The sequence below is a fragment of the Abramis brama genome (assembly GCF_963993115.1).
Source record: "Abramis brama genome assembly, chromosome: 23".
NCBI classification, from domain to species: domain Eukaryota; kingdom Metazoa; phylum Chordata; class Actinopteri; order Cypriniformes; family Leuciscidae; genus Abramis; species Abramis brama.
In genome coordinates this window covers 18,620,249-18,636,893 of record NC_139985.1, presented here as the reverse complement: position 1 = coordinate 18,636,893, position 16,645 = coordinate 18,620,249, and the positions used below count along the sequence as shown (strand labels likewise).

The following is a 16,645-nucleotide window of genomic DNA, read 5'->3' as shown; positions in this document are numbered from 1 at the left end:
TCACACAACAATAGAAACAACATAAATGCCAATAAAAGCATTCAGAAACACCACAAATGCCAATAAAAGCATTCAGAAACAACACAAATGCCAATAAAAGCATTCAGAAACAACACAAATGCCAATAAATTAATTTTTTCCTGCATTGTCGAACGCTTTTCTTCGTGTGTTTCAAATATGGACTATAATGTTCAGTAGAGCGCCCTTAGGCTGCTGGTATGAATAGAAAACACAGCACATCAGTATACAGCGCTCATAATGATTACATCGACGCATTTGGCTATAATATCAATAAAATAATATAGCTGCGAGCAGCGATTACGGGCCCAAGCCGGTGGCACCGCAACCCCGATGCCTTTAGTTACCTAAAGGCACCGGGTGGCGGTGCCGCCGGCTTGGGCCCTCCATCGCTGCTCGCAGCTATATTTATATATATATATATATATATATATATATATATATATATATATATATATATATATATATATACAGTATATATATAACAAAATATATATACATTATATATCAGACAAGTAATATTCTCTGTCGTGTCACTTCACAAAAAAATGGTACAAATTGTACTACTGACTATTTAAACAGAGCAGTGTAATTTTGATAAGTTAGGTTGACTATTTTATAATTATATTTTATTAGGGCTATAATGAACAGGCTGCGATGTCAAGATTGCAATGCTGGTGTGTGTGTGTGTGTGTGTCGTGGGCGTGATTGAACAGTGGAGACATAAAAATATACTTTATGGTGCTAACTTTAAAATTGAAATAAAATGCTCACGGCTGCACGGGAATTCATTCCTACTTCCATAGGAATTCATTGAAAAAGCTCGCTCTGCTCCCAACCATAATCAATGTCAGTGCGGACGAACATATTTTACTTTCGTTTTTAAGTTAGCGATTCAAAAGCCCCCAACGGTGTCACACGTCAATTAACCGGTGGTAAAATTATATTCTCACTGTCATACATAGTATAGGCCGCCTACCTGAAAGAGAGTTTAGCTTGCCCGACCATAGTAGCCTGATTAGAACGTCAATGACAAAAAAATAACTTGGGAATCACTAAAACGAGAGATTATTCTAATTATATTACATTCATTTTAAGTTGCAATCAACAGTTGATAATAAATGTATTACTGATCAATGGTAACAAGGTTGCGCTGCTGAGGCTCGTGCAGCTTCTCCAGGAGAAACGTAAACAACTGAGCGCAGCACACAAAAAAGAAACCCAGTTAACAACATACCAGAGGTGTGGACTCGAGTCATGTGACTTGGACTCGAGTCAGACTAGAGTCATGAATTTGATGACTTCAGACTCGACTCGACAAAATGTACAAAGACTTGCAACTCGACTTGGACTTTAACATCAATGACTCGTGACTTCACTTGGACTTGCGCCTTTTGACTCGAGAAGACTTGCTACTTCCCATGAAAACTGGGGGAAAAAATGTCCACACGGCCGTGCCGCTCTGTTTATCTGCATCTGTGAAAAAATGTGCACCACCTGTATGCATACAGAGAGCGCGCACGCTGCCTGCACGACATCCAATCACTGTAGTCCCACGTTGTTTTGATTCGACAGCATCTAACGCCCGTTTCACACATACTCCGTTTGCAGTGCGTATGCGCCAGCGGTGCGTATTTTTTTCCGTACCCATGTTAACAGGTTAGAGCTTTCACACTGCACGCGGTTGCAGTCCGTCGATCCGTTCCAGGTGCGGTGCGTATCCAGCAGTGCCGCGATCGTTTCCGCACCGAGTCTATCTCTGCTGTGCTGCACGCGCTGAATTAAAGCGACAGCGCATGTTTCGTGGTCAAAATGAACACAGATTGACCTAAAAATGTAGTAATTTCACCATAAATGCGATTAATTAAATAAAATGTAGTAATCTCACCATAAATGTATTTAATTAAATACTATTTTCACTTTAAGACCAGGGCAAAGCAAGGAAAACTACAATTTACCCCAACAAGGCGACATAATGAACGACACTCGTCTCATTCGTGGAGGTGGAAAAACATGTTCCTTGTGACATGCGAGATTTATTGTATTAATTTAAATAGGCTATAAAAGAAATGGCATGTGAGTCGGCTGTTTTTTTATATAAGTAGCCTACATGGTTAAATATTTGACCACTTGCTTTAGGAACTTAAGTAGAAGTAATGCATTGAATAATAGGCCTACGTTGTTTAAATTGTGTTTAAACGTGCATACGTCTATTAAAGAGTGTATATGTGTACAAAGAGAATCGCAATGCTGAGACGTTAAGACCGGGGTAAATCAAGGGAAAATACATATTTCAACAAGGCAACATAATGAACACTCGTCTCATTCGTGGAAGTGGAAAAACAAGTTCTTTGTGACATGCGAGATTTATTGTATAAAGATTTAAATTATGCAAAAGAAAGAGTATGAGTCTGCTGTTTTTGTCAATTTTAAGTTTTAATTTAAAATGTAGGCTATGCGATTTTAATATAAGTAAATGGTTAAATATTTTACCACTTGCTTGAGCAACCTAATATATAATTATATAAGAGTAATGCATTAAATAATACGTTGTTTAAATTGTATTTAACGTGAACACGTCTATTAAAGAGTGTACGTGTGTACAAAGAGAATCGCAATGCTGACAAAAAAATTTTTTTAAATAAAAGTTGCTAATAACTTCTGGATTTGAAATACAAATAGTGAGTATGTATTTGTGGTACAGCCGCAGATCACGCACTGCAAACGCAGCATATGTGAAAGCACTATTGCGCGTGCTGGTCTTGCACCGCATACGCACTGCACACGGAGTATGTGTGAAACGGCGTAAGCAGGCACATTGCAAGACAACCAATGAAGCGCAACAAGCAACAACGCGCCAGTTGTCAAAATGATACCGAAGGTAGTTTCGTTTGTCTATAAAAATTACGAGGTAGTCGACAAAAAACGAGTTGCAATTTGAAGTTGCCTGAAGTTGCACAAAGAAAGGTAAGTTTTGAACGAATGCTATAAGCACCTTATCGGATGTACCGTAAAACTTCAAATAATAGCCAAGTCCCCAATAGACGCCTGTCTCTTTTAAACTGTCTTTTTAATCTCTCTCTCTCTCTCTCTCTCGGAGGCATTCCAATTATATTATCAGGTTGGTCCAGTTTTTCAGAAGTGATCATTTTGAGGAGTGAGGATTTTATTGATGACATGTATAAAAAGGTCTATTTGAAAGTTAAACTATTTTGCAATATGAGGTCAATACAATACAGGACTGAAGCTGCATGCTGTGCATTGTTCTTGTGCAATATGCTGTTGAAATACAAGCATTTTTTGTGAAAATTAAATTTTCTGTTTTTTAGCTGTATTTGATTAATGTCATTGTATAAAAAGAGGTTTAAATAAATACAAATCTTACAGACATACATGATTTGTATAAATTTTATTTCTGTGGTAAGAGGACTTGAAATGACTCGAAACTAAAATGGTAGGACTTTGGACTCGACTTGAGACTTGTTGGCTTTGACTTTTGACTCGACTCGGGACTTGCCTCATCTTTGACTCAACTTGACTCGGGACTCGAGGACAAAGACTTGAGACTTACTTGTGACTTGCATAACAATGACTTTGTCCCACCTCTGCCGAGAAGTAGAAAAAAAAAAAATATATAATAATAATAATAATAATAATAAACAATAATCCTACCGAAAACAATAGGGCCTTCGCCCTTTCAGGGCTTGGGCCCTAATAATAATAATAAATAATAATCCTACCGAAAACAATAGGGCCTTCGCCCTTTCAGGGCTTGGGCCCTAAAAATAATCCTAACGAAAACAATAGGGCCTTCGCTCTTTCAGGGCTTGGGCCCTATTAATAATAATAAATAATCCTACCGGAAACAATAGGGCCTTCGCCCTTTCAGGGCTTGGGCCCTAATAATAAATAATCCTACCGGAAACAATAGGGCCTTCGCCCTTTCAGGGCTTGGGCCCTAATAATAATAATAATAATCCTTACGAAAACAATAGGGCCTTCGCCCTTTCAGGGCTTGGGCCCTAATAATAATCCTTACGAAAACAATAGGGCCTTCGCCCTTTCAGGGCTTGGGCCCTAATAATAATCCTTACGAAAACAATAGGGCCTTCGCCCTTTCAGGGCTTGGGCCCTAATAATCCTAACGAAAACAATAGGGCCTTCGCCCTTTCAGGGCTTGGGCCCTAATAATAATAATAAACAATAATCCTACCAAAAACAATAGGGCCTTCGCCCTTTCAGGGCTTGGGCCCTAATTATTCCTGTCAATAGAAATCTGATGTAAACTGAGAATATATCAATATTTCTCCAAATCTGCACACTTTTGAGCTAAAAGCAGTGAGGGACGTTGTTTTGTGAATCGCTTTCATGACGACAGCACAGGAGTTTTTTTATGAATGGGAGCGTCTGACGCTCATAATTCATATTAAAGGTATCGACTCATTTTTGCATTTCATAACTCCTGACACAAATTAAGACATAACTGTCAATATAAATTTCTCAGAATACAATAGTGGTCAAATACTGAAACGTAAGTCTTATGTCTTTTAATGATGTAACTTAAGTTATAGTTTGTCAAGGTAATAACATTAAATCTTATAATAACTTTGAACTATTAAAAAAAAAAACGCTTCAGTGCGCCGACGCCGTTACCACTGGATCCTTGCATAGGGCCCTTTTCTGAAAAGGGCACTTATCTACTAGCAAATAGATTTTGATATTTTTAGGTCAAACCGTTCTTGTCTGTCAGTCATATAATGCAGGTCTATGGTCACGGTCTCAAAGAGCATCCACAGAGTCCAAATTAAAACAATTCCCCATCGTCCAAATTAAACAATTCCCCATCGTAAGTACACATTGATGGCCTAAGACACGAAACGAGCGGTTTGTGTGAGAAAACGAACAGTATTTATATAGTTTTTACCTCTTGTAACACAGCGACGTCCAAGTGATCTAAGGGTGCCCGCGCTTCCTGCTGTGTGACGTGTGCGCAGACTGGTGCATAGATAGACATATAGATTTCGCCTTGGCTACGGCAGTTCATGAACGAATGCCGTAGCCAAGGCGAAATCTAGTGTATACAGTGAGGAAAATAAGTATTTGAACACCCTGCTATTTTGCAAGTTCTCCCACTTGGAAATCATGGAGGGGTCTGAAATTGTCATAGTAGGTGCATGTCCACTGTGAGAGACATTATCAAAAAAAAAAAATCCAGAAATCACAATATATGATTTTTTAACTATTTATTTGTACGATACAGCTGCAAATAAGTATTTGAACACCTGTCTATCAGCTAGAATTCTGACCCTCAAAGACCTGTTAGTCTGCCTTTAAAATGTCCACCTCCACTCCATTTATTATCCTAAATTAGATGCACCTGTTTGAGGTCGTTAGCTGCATAAAGACACCTGTCCACCCCATACAATCAGTAAGAATCCAACTACTAACATGGCCAAGACCAAAGAGCTGTCCAAAGACACTAGAGACAAAATTGTACACCTCCACAAGGCTGGAAAGGGCTATGGGGAAATTGCCAAGCAGCTTGGTGAAAAAAGGTCCACTGTTGGAGCAATCATTAGAAAATGGAAGAAGCTAAACATGACTGTCAATCTCCCTCGGACTGGGGCTCCATGCAAGATCTCACCTCGTGGGGTCTCAATGATCCTAAGAAAAGTGAGAAATCAGCCCAGAACTACACGGGAGGAGCTGGTCAATGACCTGAAAAGAGCTGGGACCACCGTTTCCAAGGTTACTGTTGGTAATACACTAAGACGTCATGGTTTGAAATCATGCATGGCACGGAAGGTTCCCCTGCTTAAACCAGCACATGTCAAGGCCCATCTTAAGTTTGCCAATGACCATTGGATGATCCAGAGGAGTCATGGGAGAAAGTCATGTGGTCAGATGAGACCAAAATATAACTTTTTGGTCATAATTCCACTAAACGTGTTTGGAGGAAGAAGAATGATGAGTACCATCCCAAGAACACCATCCCTACTGTGAAGCATGGGGGTGGTAGCATCATGCTTTGGGGGTGTTTTTCTGCACATGGGACAGGGCGACTGCACTGTATTAAGGAGAGGATGACCGGGGCCATGTATTGCGAGATTTTGGGGAACAACCTCCTTCCCTCAGTTAGAGCATTGAAGATGGGTCAAGGCTGGGTCTTCCAACATGACAATGACCCGAAGCACACAGCCAGGATAACCAAGGAGTGGCTCTGTAAGAAGCATATCAAGGTTCTGGCGTGGCCTAGCCAGTCTCCAGACCTAAACCCAATAGAGAATCTTTGGAGGGAGCTCAAACTCCGTGTTTCTCAGCGACAGCCCAGAAACCTGACTCATCTAGAGAAGATCTGTGTGGAGGAGTGGGCCAAAATCCCTCCTGCAGTGTGTGCAAACCTGGTGAAAAACTACAGGAAACGTTTGACCTCTGTAATTGCAAACAAAGGCTACTGTACCAAATATTAACATTGTTTTTCTCAGGTGTTCAAATACTTATTTGCAGCTGTATCATACAAATAAATAGTTAAAAAATCATACATTGTGATTTCTGGATTTTTTTTTTTAGATTATGTCTCTCACAGTGGACATGCTCCTACGATGACAATTTCAGACCCCTCCATGATTTCTAAGTGTGAGAACTTGCAAAATAGCAGGGTGTTCAAATACTTATTTTCCTCACTGTATATCTATGCACCAGTGTCGACAACAGAGTGTCGTTCTTCTGTTGGTGCTGACGTTACATGCTTCTTGCACTGCTGTTTTGATGCGTGAGATCATCGATGTGATTATGACACTGCACCTGCGCGAATCCACAAACTAATTGAAGTTCAGAGACTACTTGGGTGGAACTTGGACAGGGCCAGGGCACACAGGCCACTGTGGCCGTACGATGATTTTTTTTTCACGGGGCATGAAGGCCAAAGTGTAGGGCAACGGCGGCCATGGCCGCGTGGCCGCGGTATAATTCCCACCCTGGCTGTAAGCCATAATCATCAAAATTATAACAAATAAAGGCTTGAGATATCTCACTTTGCATGCAATGAGTCTATATAATATACAGGTTTCACTTTTTAAACGGAATTACTGAAATAAATCAACTTTTTGATGATATTCTAATTATATGACCAGCACCTGTATATATACAGTATATATATTTATATATATTTTTTTATATTATTATATTTATATAATTTTTTTATTATATAATTTATTTGTAAAGGAATGTCGTCATGGTGTCCAAAATCCATTTGGTGGATCTCGCTGGAAGCGAAAAACAAAAAAAGACACAAGCAGAGGGCGTTCGGCTCAGAGAGGGTGAGTGCAATCAAAAATCAATTTTTATTTATATTAATGCCAATTTACTTAATTTTGAAATAAATTAAGTTAATAGTTTTGCATTTTCAATGGGATCCCTCCATGCCAGCATTTCTTATGACTAATTTTTTTAATTTATTTTTATAAGAATTCTCTGCAACACAAAAGGAAAAAAGTCTACAGAATATGATGTCCACAGTTACAATGGACAGGATAAAAAAAATTATATTTATTAATTTAAACAACGCAGCTAAGGGTAGTTGATATACTGGCAGACGCGATTAACTGGTAGTTATTTTTTTGTCTTAAGTTTTAAGTTAAGTTTTTCAAGTAGGTGTTTTATTTGTGTCTTTTTGTTCTCTTGTTGTTTTTGTCCTATTGCTAGTAATCAGTTTATTTGTTTCTTTTTTAACTCGCTCGCGTCTCATATGAGTATGTGCATGGAGAGTTCCGCGCGTCTTGTGTGTGTAGAGTTTGCGGATTCAAGAGATATTTTAAAAAGGAAATTTAAAATCGAAAGAAAAGTGAACTCATAAAATGTTACAAAAATGCAATGAAGTCACACATCTAACTACTTTCTTGCATACATTATTGGTGGTGTTTTTATTTTTATTTGCATGATGTTAAGTGTGGTCAGGATATTCTCCAAAATTTCTACTTTTGTGTTCCATGAAAGTCATTCATGGGTTTGGAATAACATGACTGAGTAAATGACAGAATTTTAGCTTTTGGAGGAACTATTCCTTAAACACATTCTTGATAACGTTTGTCTCACAGGAATCGACATTAACATTGATTTGCTGTCTCTGGGGAATGTGATCAGTGCACTCGGTGATGAAAGCAAAGAGGGTACCTTTGTGCCATACAGGTCCTCCAAACTGACGCGCCTCTTACAGGGTAAGATTAATTTAGTCCATAAAGTCAGTTCATCAAAGCACATTTTTACTACACCATTTAAAGGGCTCTAGACTCATTCTTCCAACAGGTCGCACTGGTGCGATTAACTTTCTCAAGTGGTCGTACCAGCACACGATTTGGTCATAATATATATATATTTTTTGGCTGCAACATGGGATTAATCAATGCATGCTGATGAATAGTAACATGTCTTATTCTGCATATCCTAGTTTTCTACTGATGTAAAAAGACTGAAAGTGACACGAGACATGTTGGCAAAATGTTTTAATCTTTTAACTATCACATGTGACTGATGGTGGAAGATTTGGTTTCAAATTGGAATGTAAAAGTGCTTATTTAAGCAAGTTTGTCATTTTACTGTTTCGTTGTTTTAATAATAATTAAGTCAAGTCAAGTTTATTTATATAGCGCTTTTCACAATACAGATTGTATCAAAGCAGCTTCACAGTATTAAATTAAAATAATACATCAATGCTTGTTTCTAGTGGAAAACGTCCACGTTTGGTAATGGTGATCAATAGTATTGTTGATTGATTAATTAAATTAAATATCCCCAAATATCCCCAACTGAGCAAGCCAGAGGCAACAGTGGCAAGGAACCGAAAAACTCCATCAGGTGACCTAATGTAGAAAAAAAAACCTTGGGAGAACCCAGGCTCAGTCGGGGGCCAGTTCTCTTCTGGCATTTATGAACTAGAGGTCGGATTTAACTGTAAGATTAAAAGTATTATATGAATGCCTGGCTGAAGAGATGCGTCTTTAATCTAGTTTTAAACTGGGAGAGCGAGTCTGAGCAACGAACAGTATCAGGAAGACTATTCCAGAGTTTTGGTGCTAAATGGGTTTCTCTCTTTAGAACATGCGTAGTATTGTTGTACCATGGTGCTTTACTTTTCTCTCTGACCTTTTTGTCACGTGTGGTTGAAGCAGATGAGGGAGTAGAATCCATTTGCAGTATTTCTTTATTACACAAACTCAGACTACACAAACGTAAACTCAGACTCAGGAAACAAGGCGCAGGAACAGAACAACCAGCAAACAAACATTAAGGATTGACAAAGACTGAACTAGACACAGGCTTAAATACAAGGGCAAACAAGCTAAACAAGATAACAAGGGGGTGTGGCTAATAGAAAGCACCTGGGAAGACTAATAAACATAACTGGGAGCTGCTAAACATGAAATAAGACAGAAACACAGACTAGACTTATGACACTTTTTTAATCTAATGGGTGCAACAATATCCAATTTTCCAGAGAGAATGGTGCTCATAGTGCTAGTTAATTCCTCTAGTTCATCTGTTTGTTCACTGAGCAGCTGAGACAGATCAGATAAGCAATTTGAAAAATTATCTATGGTGGATGGAAGGATTGTTCTACCTGATCGATAACGCGGCGCAGCATTATATATTACAGGAGTACGTAATATGCAAGTTACCATGTAATGGTCAGTGACATCTATACCGGTTGGATCGGTTCCATGTTATATAATTAAATCGAGTGCATGATTAAAACGATGGGTTGGTCCGGTAACGTTTTGCTTGACCCCAAAGGAGTTTAATAAATCTGTAAACGCAGCCCCTAAAGCATCATTTGGATTATCTACGTGTATGTTAAAATCTCTAACAATTAATGCTTTATCGACATTGACTAATAGGTCTGAGAGAAAATCTGCAAACTCTTTTAGGAAATCAGCGTAAGGCCCAGGCGGTCTATATACGGTAGCCAAGGCTAGAGATAGGGAAGTTATCTAAGATCGTAACATTTAGTACAAGTACTTCAAATGAAATAAACTTATAACCCGTTTTCTGAGTAACATTGAGAATATCTCTATAGATTGTTGCAACACCGCCGCCACGACCAATCAGACGGGGCTCATGCTTATAGGAGTATCCTGCTGGGGTAGACTCATTTAGACCGAAATAATCATTTGGTTTAAGCCAGGTTTCAGTAAGGCAAAGTACATCTAAGCTATTATCTGTGACTATTTAATTTACAGTAACTGCCTGTGAGTGATCTAATGTTTAGAAGACCTAGCTTTAGAAATTGTTTTTGTTTACTAATAGCAACATTTTCTGTTTTAATAACAATTAGATTTTTCCTAGATCCTGCAGTAAATTTATTATTTGATCTCATTAAACGAGGAATAGACACAGTTTCTATGCAATGTTCTACACTAGTATTTATATCAGTTAAATTGGTGCAGCAGAGACTATGATTTGGACTTTTGGTTACTATTCAAAAGGTATTTAACATTTTGGAGATGTTATCCGACAGAAGATCCTCTCCGAATTTGCTTGGGTGTAAGCCATCAGCACGGAAAAGCCTAGGATGCTCCCAAAACAGATTCCAATTATTTACAAAGAGCAGTTTCTGCTCATTGCACCATGACATTAACCATTCATTTACCGCAAATAATCTACTAAACTTTTCTTGTCCTAGTCGGTACGTGGGAAGCGGTCCTGACAGGTGATGTGCTGCGTACCGTATCGATAAGATTCCTGAAGTCTTTCTTCAGAACCTCCGTCTGGCGCAGCCTGATGTCGTTCACTCCCGCGTGCAGGACCACAGTACCGACGCGCTTGTCACCGTTCAGAATCTCGGGAATGCGAGCAGCAATTAACTCACCATTCAAGCCATTGCCACCCCGATTTAGTGCTAATTTGAATTCACTGGTGTGGAGCGAGCATTTTCAGTTCATTCCTATAGAAGCTTCCATAGGAATTAATTGAAAACACTCAATTTGCTCCGCACTATATATGTTTTTATTATTATTATTTATTTTATATTTTCATTTTTTGACAATAAACATACCAGAATGAGAACATGAAAACATGGATGAAATCAACTACCCACCAACCAATCCCTCCCTCCCCACCCACCCTGCGGTCTCTTTACAAAGGGGTACATAATGGATAGATGTCACGGAATAGATGATCATGAGATGAGGATACAGATGCAGAGGAAATTTATTAGTAACATGCAGACAAGGTACAAAAACTCCAAAACACAGGACTCCAAGAACGGGGAAACTCGGACAACGAACCAGCACAGGACTACAAACACAGGGAGGCTAAATGGGAACAAACAAGCAGGGTAACGAGACAGACAGGTGGGACAAATTAACCAATAATCAGATAACAAGATGGGAGGGGTTAGACAATAGACAGGAGCACATGGCCCAAAATAACAAAACACCCATGTGCAGCACAAGACAGGACAGGCATGTGACATTACCCCATCCCTACGGAGCGGCTACCAGACGCTCCATAAGACCAGGGAGGGACGGGAGGAACAGACCAGGGCGGGACGGGAGGGACAGACCAGGGCGGGACGGGAGGGACAGACCAGGGCGGGACGGGAGGGACAGACCAGGGCGGGACGGGAGGGACAGACCAGGGCGGGACGGGAGGGACAGACCAGGGTAGGACAGGGGAAACAAAATGTCTGGGACACCAGAGTGCCCCACAGGGTTCGGGACACCAGAGTGGTCCACAGGGTTCGGGAGGCCAGGACGGGGCAGGCTGTGCGGATGGCCAGGGTGGAGACTCTCCCTCAGGCGGCCAGGGCGGAGCGGGCAGTTCATCGGGCGGCCAGGGCGGAGACGACAGTCCATCGGGCGGCCAGGGCAGAGACGACAGTCCATCGGGCGGCCAGGGCGGAGACGACAGTCCATCGGGCGGCCAGGGCGGAGACGACAGTCCATCGGGCGGCCAGGGCGGAGACTTTCCCTCGGGCGGCCACGGCGGAGACGACCTTTCAGGTGGCGACGGCGGAGACGACCCCTCGGGTGGCGAAGGAACAGGCACCGGCTCAGGAACAGACACCACCGGCTCAGGAACAGGCTCAGACACCACCGGCTCAGACACCACCGGCTCAGGAACAGATACCACCGGCTCAGGAAGAGACACCACTGGCTCAGACACCACCGGTTCAGGAACAGATATCAGCGGCCCAGGAACAGACACTACCGGCTCAGGAACAGATACCACCGGCTCAGAAAAAAAACACCACCGGCTCAGACACCACCGGTTCAGGAACAGATACCACCGGCTCAGGAACAGGAACCACAGGCTCAGGGTCAGGCACTGGAACTGGCACCACCGGCTCAGGCACTGGAACTGGCACCAACGGCTGGCACCACCGGCTCAGGCACTGGAACTGGCACCACCGGCTCAGGCACTGGAACTGGCACCAACGGCTGGCACCACCGGCTCAGGCACTGGAACTGGCACCAACGGCTCAGGCACTGGAACTGGCACCAACGGCTCAGGCACCAACGGCTCAGGCACTGGAACTGGCACCACCGGCTCGGCAGACGTGACGTGAACAGGCTCGGCGGCAACCATCTTGTCCGCAGACACTGGATCCGGCTCGGCAGCGGCCATCTTGTCCGAAGACACAGGCTCGACGGACATGACGTGAACAGTTCTGGGAAACTCTAGGATCTTGTATAGTCTTTCAAAGTAATTCAACAGAGTCTCAGCTGCTCTGTCTACCTCAGACTGCAAGGGGACCTCCAAGACTGGTACCACCGGAACTGGGACCAACGGACTCGGGACCACCGGAACTGGGACCACCGGAACTGGGACCACCGGAACTGGGACCACTGGACTCGGGACCACCGGACTCGGGACCACCGGAACTGGGACCACTGGACTCGGGACCACCGGACTCGGGACCACCGGACTCGGGATCACCGGAACAGGCATGGAGGAAGTCTTCCTTCTCCTCCGTTTCGGGACCACCAGAACTGGGACCACCGGAACTGGAACCACCGGACTCGGAACCACTGGAACTGGGACCACCGGATTCGGAACCACCGGAACTGGGACCACCGGACTCGGAACCACTGGAACTGGGACCACCGGACTCGGAACCACCGGAACTGGGACCACTGGACTCGGGACCACCGGAACTGGGACCACCGGACTCGGGACCACCGGACTCGGAACAACCGGACTCTGAACCACCGGACTCGGAACCACCGGAACTGGGACCACCGGACTCAGGACCACCGGAACTGGGACCACCGGAACAGTCACGGAGGGGTTCTTCCTTCTCCGTTTCGGGACCAGCGGTGAAGGCTCTCCCTTCAGCTGACCGCCGTCTGCCATGGTCTCCTTCTCCATAGTCCTTTGAGCACACCTAGCAAAATATTCCAACAAGGAAATTGAAGATCCTTTCTCCTCTCCCGGAGGAAAAATCTCACTCCGCTGTATCCACATTCTTGGCTGGTTCGTTCTGTCACGGAATAGATGATCATGAGACGAGGATACAGATGCAGAGGAAATTTATTAGTAACATGCAGACAAGGTACAAAAACTCCAAAACACAGGACTCCAAGAACGGGGAAACTCGGACAACGAACCAGCACAGGACTACAAACACAGGGAGGCTAAATAGGGGAACAAACAAGGAGGGTAACGAAACAGACAGGTGGGACATATTAAGGCGAGACACTACAGGTGAATAGGGTAAAATTGTTAACTTACAGATATCACCATCAAACTTTACCAGTTGATTACTCACATGAATAGGAGAAAAAAATGCATTGCAAGTTTTCTGTAATTTTATTTTTAAATATGCTAATGAGGCTAAATCTAATTAAATATGCGCTAATTTGCATATATTTTGAAGTGACGAATCTGACCATTGAAAAAAACAAGGTTCAAAATTATTTTTGCATTTTGTTGATATATTCAATGAAAAGACATGTTCAGAGGGGATTATGAATATCCCCTTTTGTTACCCTGTAAATCAGAAAATACTGGCAATAGCCTTAAAAAATTGATTTCCGCCCTATTTTTAGGCATAAAATGTCATATAAATCAGGCCAAGAATGATATATCAAAAAATCCCTCTGAACAAATCTTCATAATATAGTTAGGAATACGACTGTAAAGTTTGGTGTATGTAGGTGCTACAGAAGTGGAAAATCGTCACTAGGAGTGCAAGAAAAAACTCATTTTGAGAAAACGGCCTTTAAAGATTTTTATGGCAAAATTCCACTAATTTCTATTGAAAGCCATGAATTACAGACAAAATATGCTTTAGGTCCAAGTAAAATCCATGTATCAAACTTTTTAACATCCAAAACTCATTATTGCTTCATCCATCACTGATCATAACATCCAAAACAACACATCAACAGTCCATCACACAGGTGGAATGGAAAAACTAAATACTGGTATATCACAGTCCCTCAGGCAGATCATATTTAGCTGTCAGTGGAGCTGCTGTACCCTCTAGAACTTCCAGCTTCTTTTCTGGTGCTAACTTTGGGAAGTTTTATTCTTTTGGCTATTTGTCCACATTGTAAATCACTTAGTGAAGATACTTTTTCCCAGTGGAGGAGGAAGTGCATCTCTGTCTGACCCAGTTGGTGGTCACTGAGCCTGTATTTAGTCAGGATCCGTCTCTTCTTCTCTGACAGTGTGCAGATACTCTATCAAATATCAATTTAGTCTACTTTGTTTGCTTTCTCCAATGTTCTAAATATTGATATTTTGAATGATTCATAATTAGTTTTGTTCTGTTGAGTTGTTTTGAACCAGTGCTGAAGGGAGCCTGTTTGGTTAGCTTCACCATCAGATGACTGAGGGGACTGTTTTCAGGATTTGGCTTGTGGGTTTTAAGTGCTTTGAAATGTAATGTGTCTTTTTGACTTACATTTAGATGTGTTCAAAATGTTACAGCTTGTTCGTAACGCATCGACGCACTATGGTTACTCATTGCGCGGCTCGCGAGCCTCGTGCGGCCCGCCAAACGTTAATTTGTGGCTCGCATGGCTGTAAAAAATACGGCGATATCATGCAGCCAGTCACTACAGATATTTCTTAAAAACATTAAAAATAAGTAGGGCTATAACATAACCCATTATAAACTCAAAGTGTCAGATATATTACAAATAATTTCGATCGGATTGAAAGAGGTGGTTTATCGAGAGAACATGTAAACACTTGGTCGATTGAGAACCGAAACTGAAAGGACGACGTACGGCTCTCCTACTGACTTGTCCTATCAGTGCGGCTCTCATGAAAAAAAATTGTGAAGACCCATATGGCATTTCATCATCTTTTGTCTTTGTTGGTAATCCATTGTGTCTTCTAGCTAATGACAACTGTTTTCGACTTCTCTGAGAGAAGTTTACACGCATATCTTTCGACATTTTGAACTACCACGGAAATGTCAGAGCGCGTCACGTGACGATTCTGGACGAATCACGTTGTCAGAAATAGGCATCAGCCAATGAGATTGCGCATTTCGAGTTAAATCACCTGTTTTACTTTCAAGATTGCTTGCTGATAGACAAGAAATGACCATATTTGAATCCAACAGCATTGTACAAAAGAGAGAGAGCTTTCCAACGGTATACGAGATGAAGGGGTACAGAGAGCGATCGCGGAGCAGCACGATGATTTAGAACGCCAACTTTTCAGGAATTTAGGCGAAATCCGCACACTCAAACAGACAAAGTGTAGTAAAATAAAGACCTAAATGTGTATTTTGGACTTTTTTTCAGCACAAATCTGAAAGAATACATGTTATTGAAGACAAATAACCCAAAATCTCAAAATTGACCAGTGAAAAAAAAACGGATGTTTTTGCCTGCCGTGTCTCGCCTTAACCAATAATCAGATAACAAGATGGAAGGGGCTAGACAATAGACAGGAGCACATGGCCCAAAATAACAAAACACCCATGTGCAGCACAAGACAGGACAGGCATGTGACAATAGATAAGTCAACAGAAAAACAACCACAGGAATGATACAAAAAAAGTGGGATAAAGTGTTAAGATATTCACTCTGAGTCATGATCATTGTTTTGCACAATATACTTGGAGACCTTCTCAGCAGCTATTGTCCAGATTTTTAATGTTGAGAGTTGTGCTGAGTTCACCCGAGCTGTGGATATTTCTAACATTATAATGTCCCGAAGTTGAAGCAACCACTTGAATATATCCAGGGTATGTGGTGGGAGCCAGTGTTGAGCTATCAGTTTTTTTGCAGACGTTAAACCGGCCAGCCAGACAATTTTTTTGCAGTTTAGAGAAATCACAATGAGAATCATCATTCAGTAGTAATACAGAGGGGATCACCGGTATCGGATAATCAATGATTTTCGATAAGATAGCACATACCTCAATCCAAAATGTTTTAACCTTTTCACATTCCCACATCATATGGAAAAAGGATCCAAGTTGTTGGTCAGGACATTTAATCACAAAAGGGACTAAAGGAGGAGTCAATACGATGTCTTTTGACTGGTGTCTGTGACGGAACTATTGTGTTCATTATAAACACAATAGATGTGTTTATAATGAATCAGTTGGTGATTAGGATTCCTAGACGAAGTAAAAATGTTCTGCCATACTCGGGGCGGCAGT

The 16,645-nt window shown here is 41.7% G+C and overlaps 2 protein-coding genes across 2 annotated transcripts in view; one reads left to right on the top strand and one right to left on the bottom strand.

The window, feature by feature from the left end:
* The window catches only part of LOC311074271 (histone-binding protein RBBP7-like), a 268,186-nt gene that overhangs the window by 147,272 nt on the left and 104,269 nt on the right, over nt 1-16,645 (bottom strand). The window lies entirely within an intron of this gene.
* Nucleotides 1-16,645, top strand: part of LOC311074269 (chromosome-associated kinesin KIF4A-like) — a 150,407-nt gene that overhangs the window by 36,054 nt on the left and 97,708 nt on the right. The window contains exons 5-6 of the mRNA XM_084100744.1: nt 7,243-7,337; nt 8,115-8,234. Of these exons, the coding sequence (XP_083956870.1) occupies nt 7,243-7,337; nt 8,115-8,234 (215 nt within the window). The remainder of the gene's footprint in view (nt 1-7,242; nt 7,338-8,114; nt 8,235-16,645) is intronic.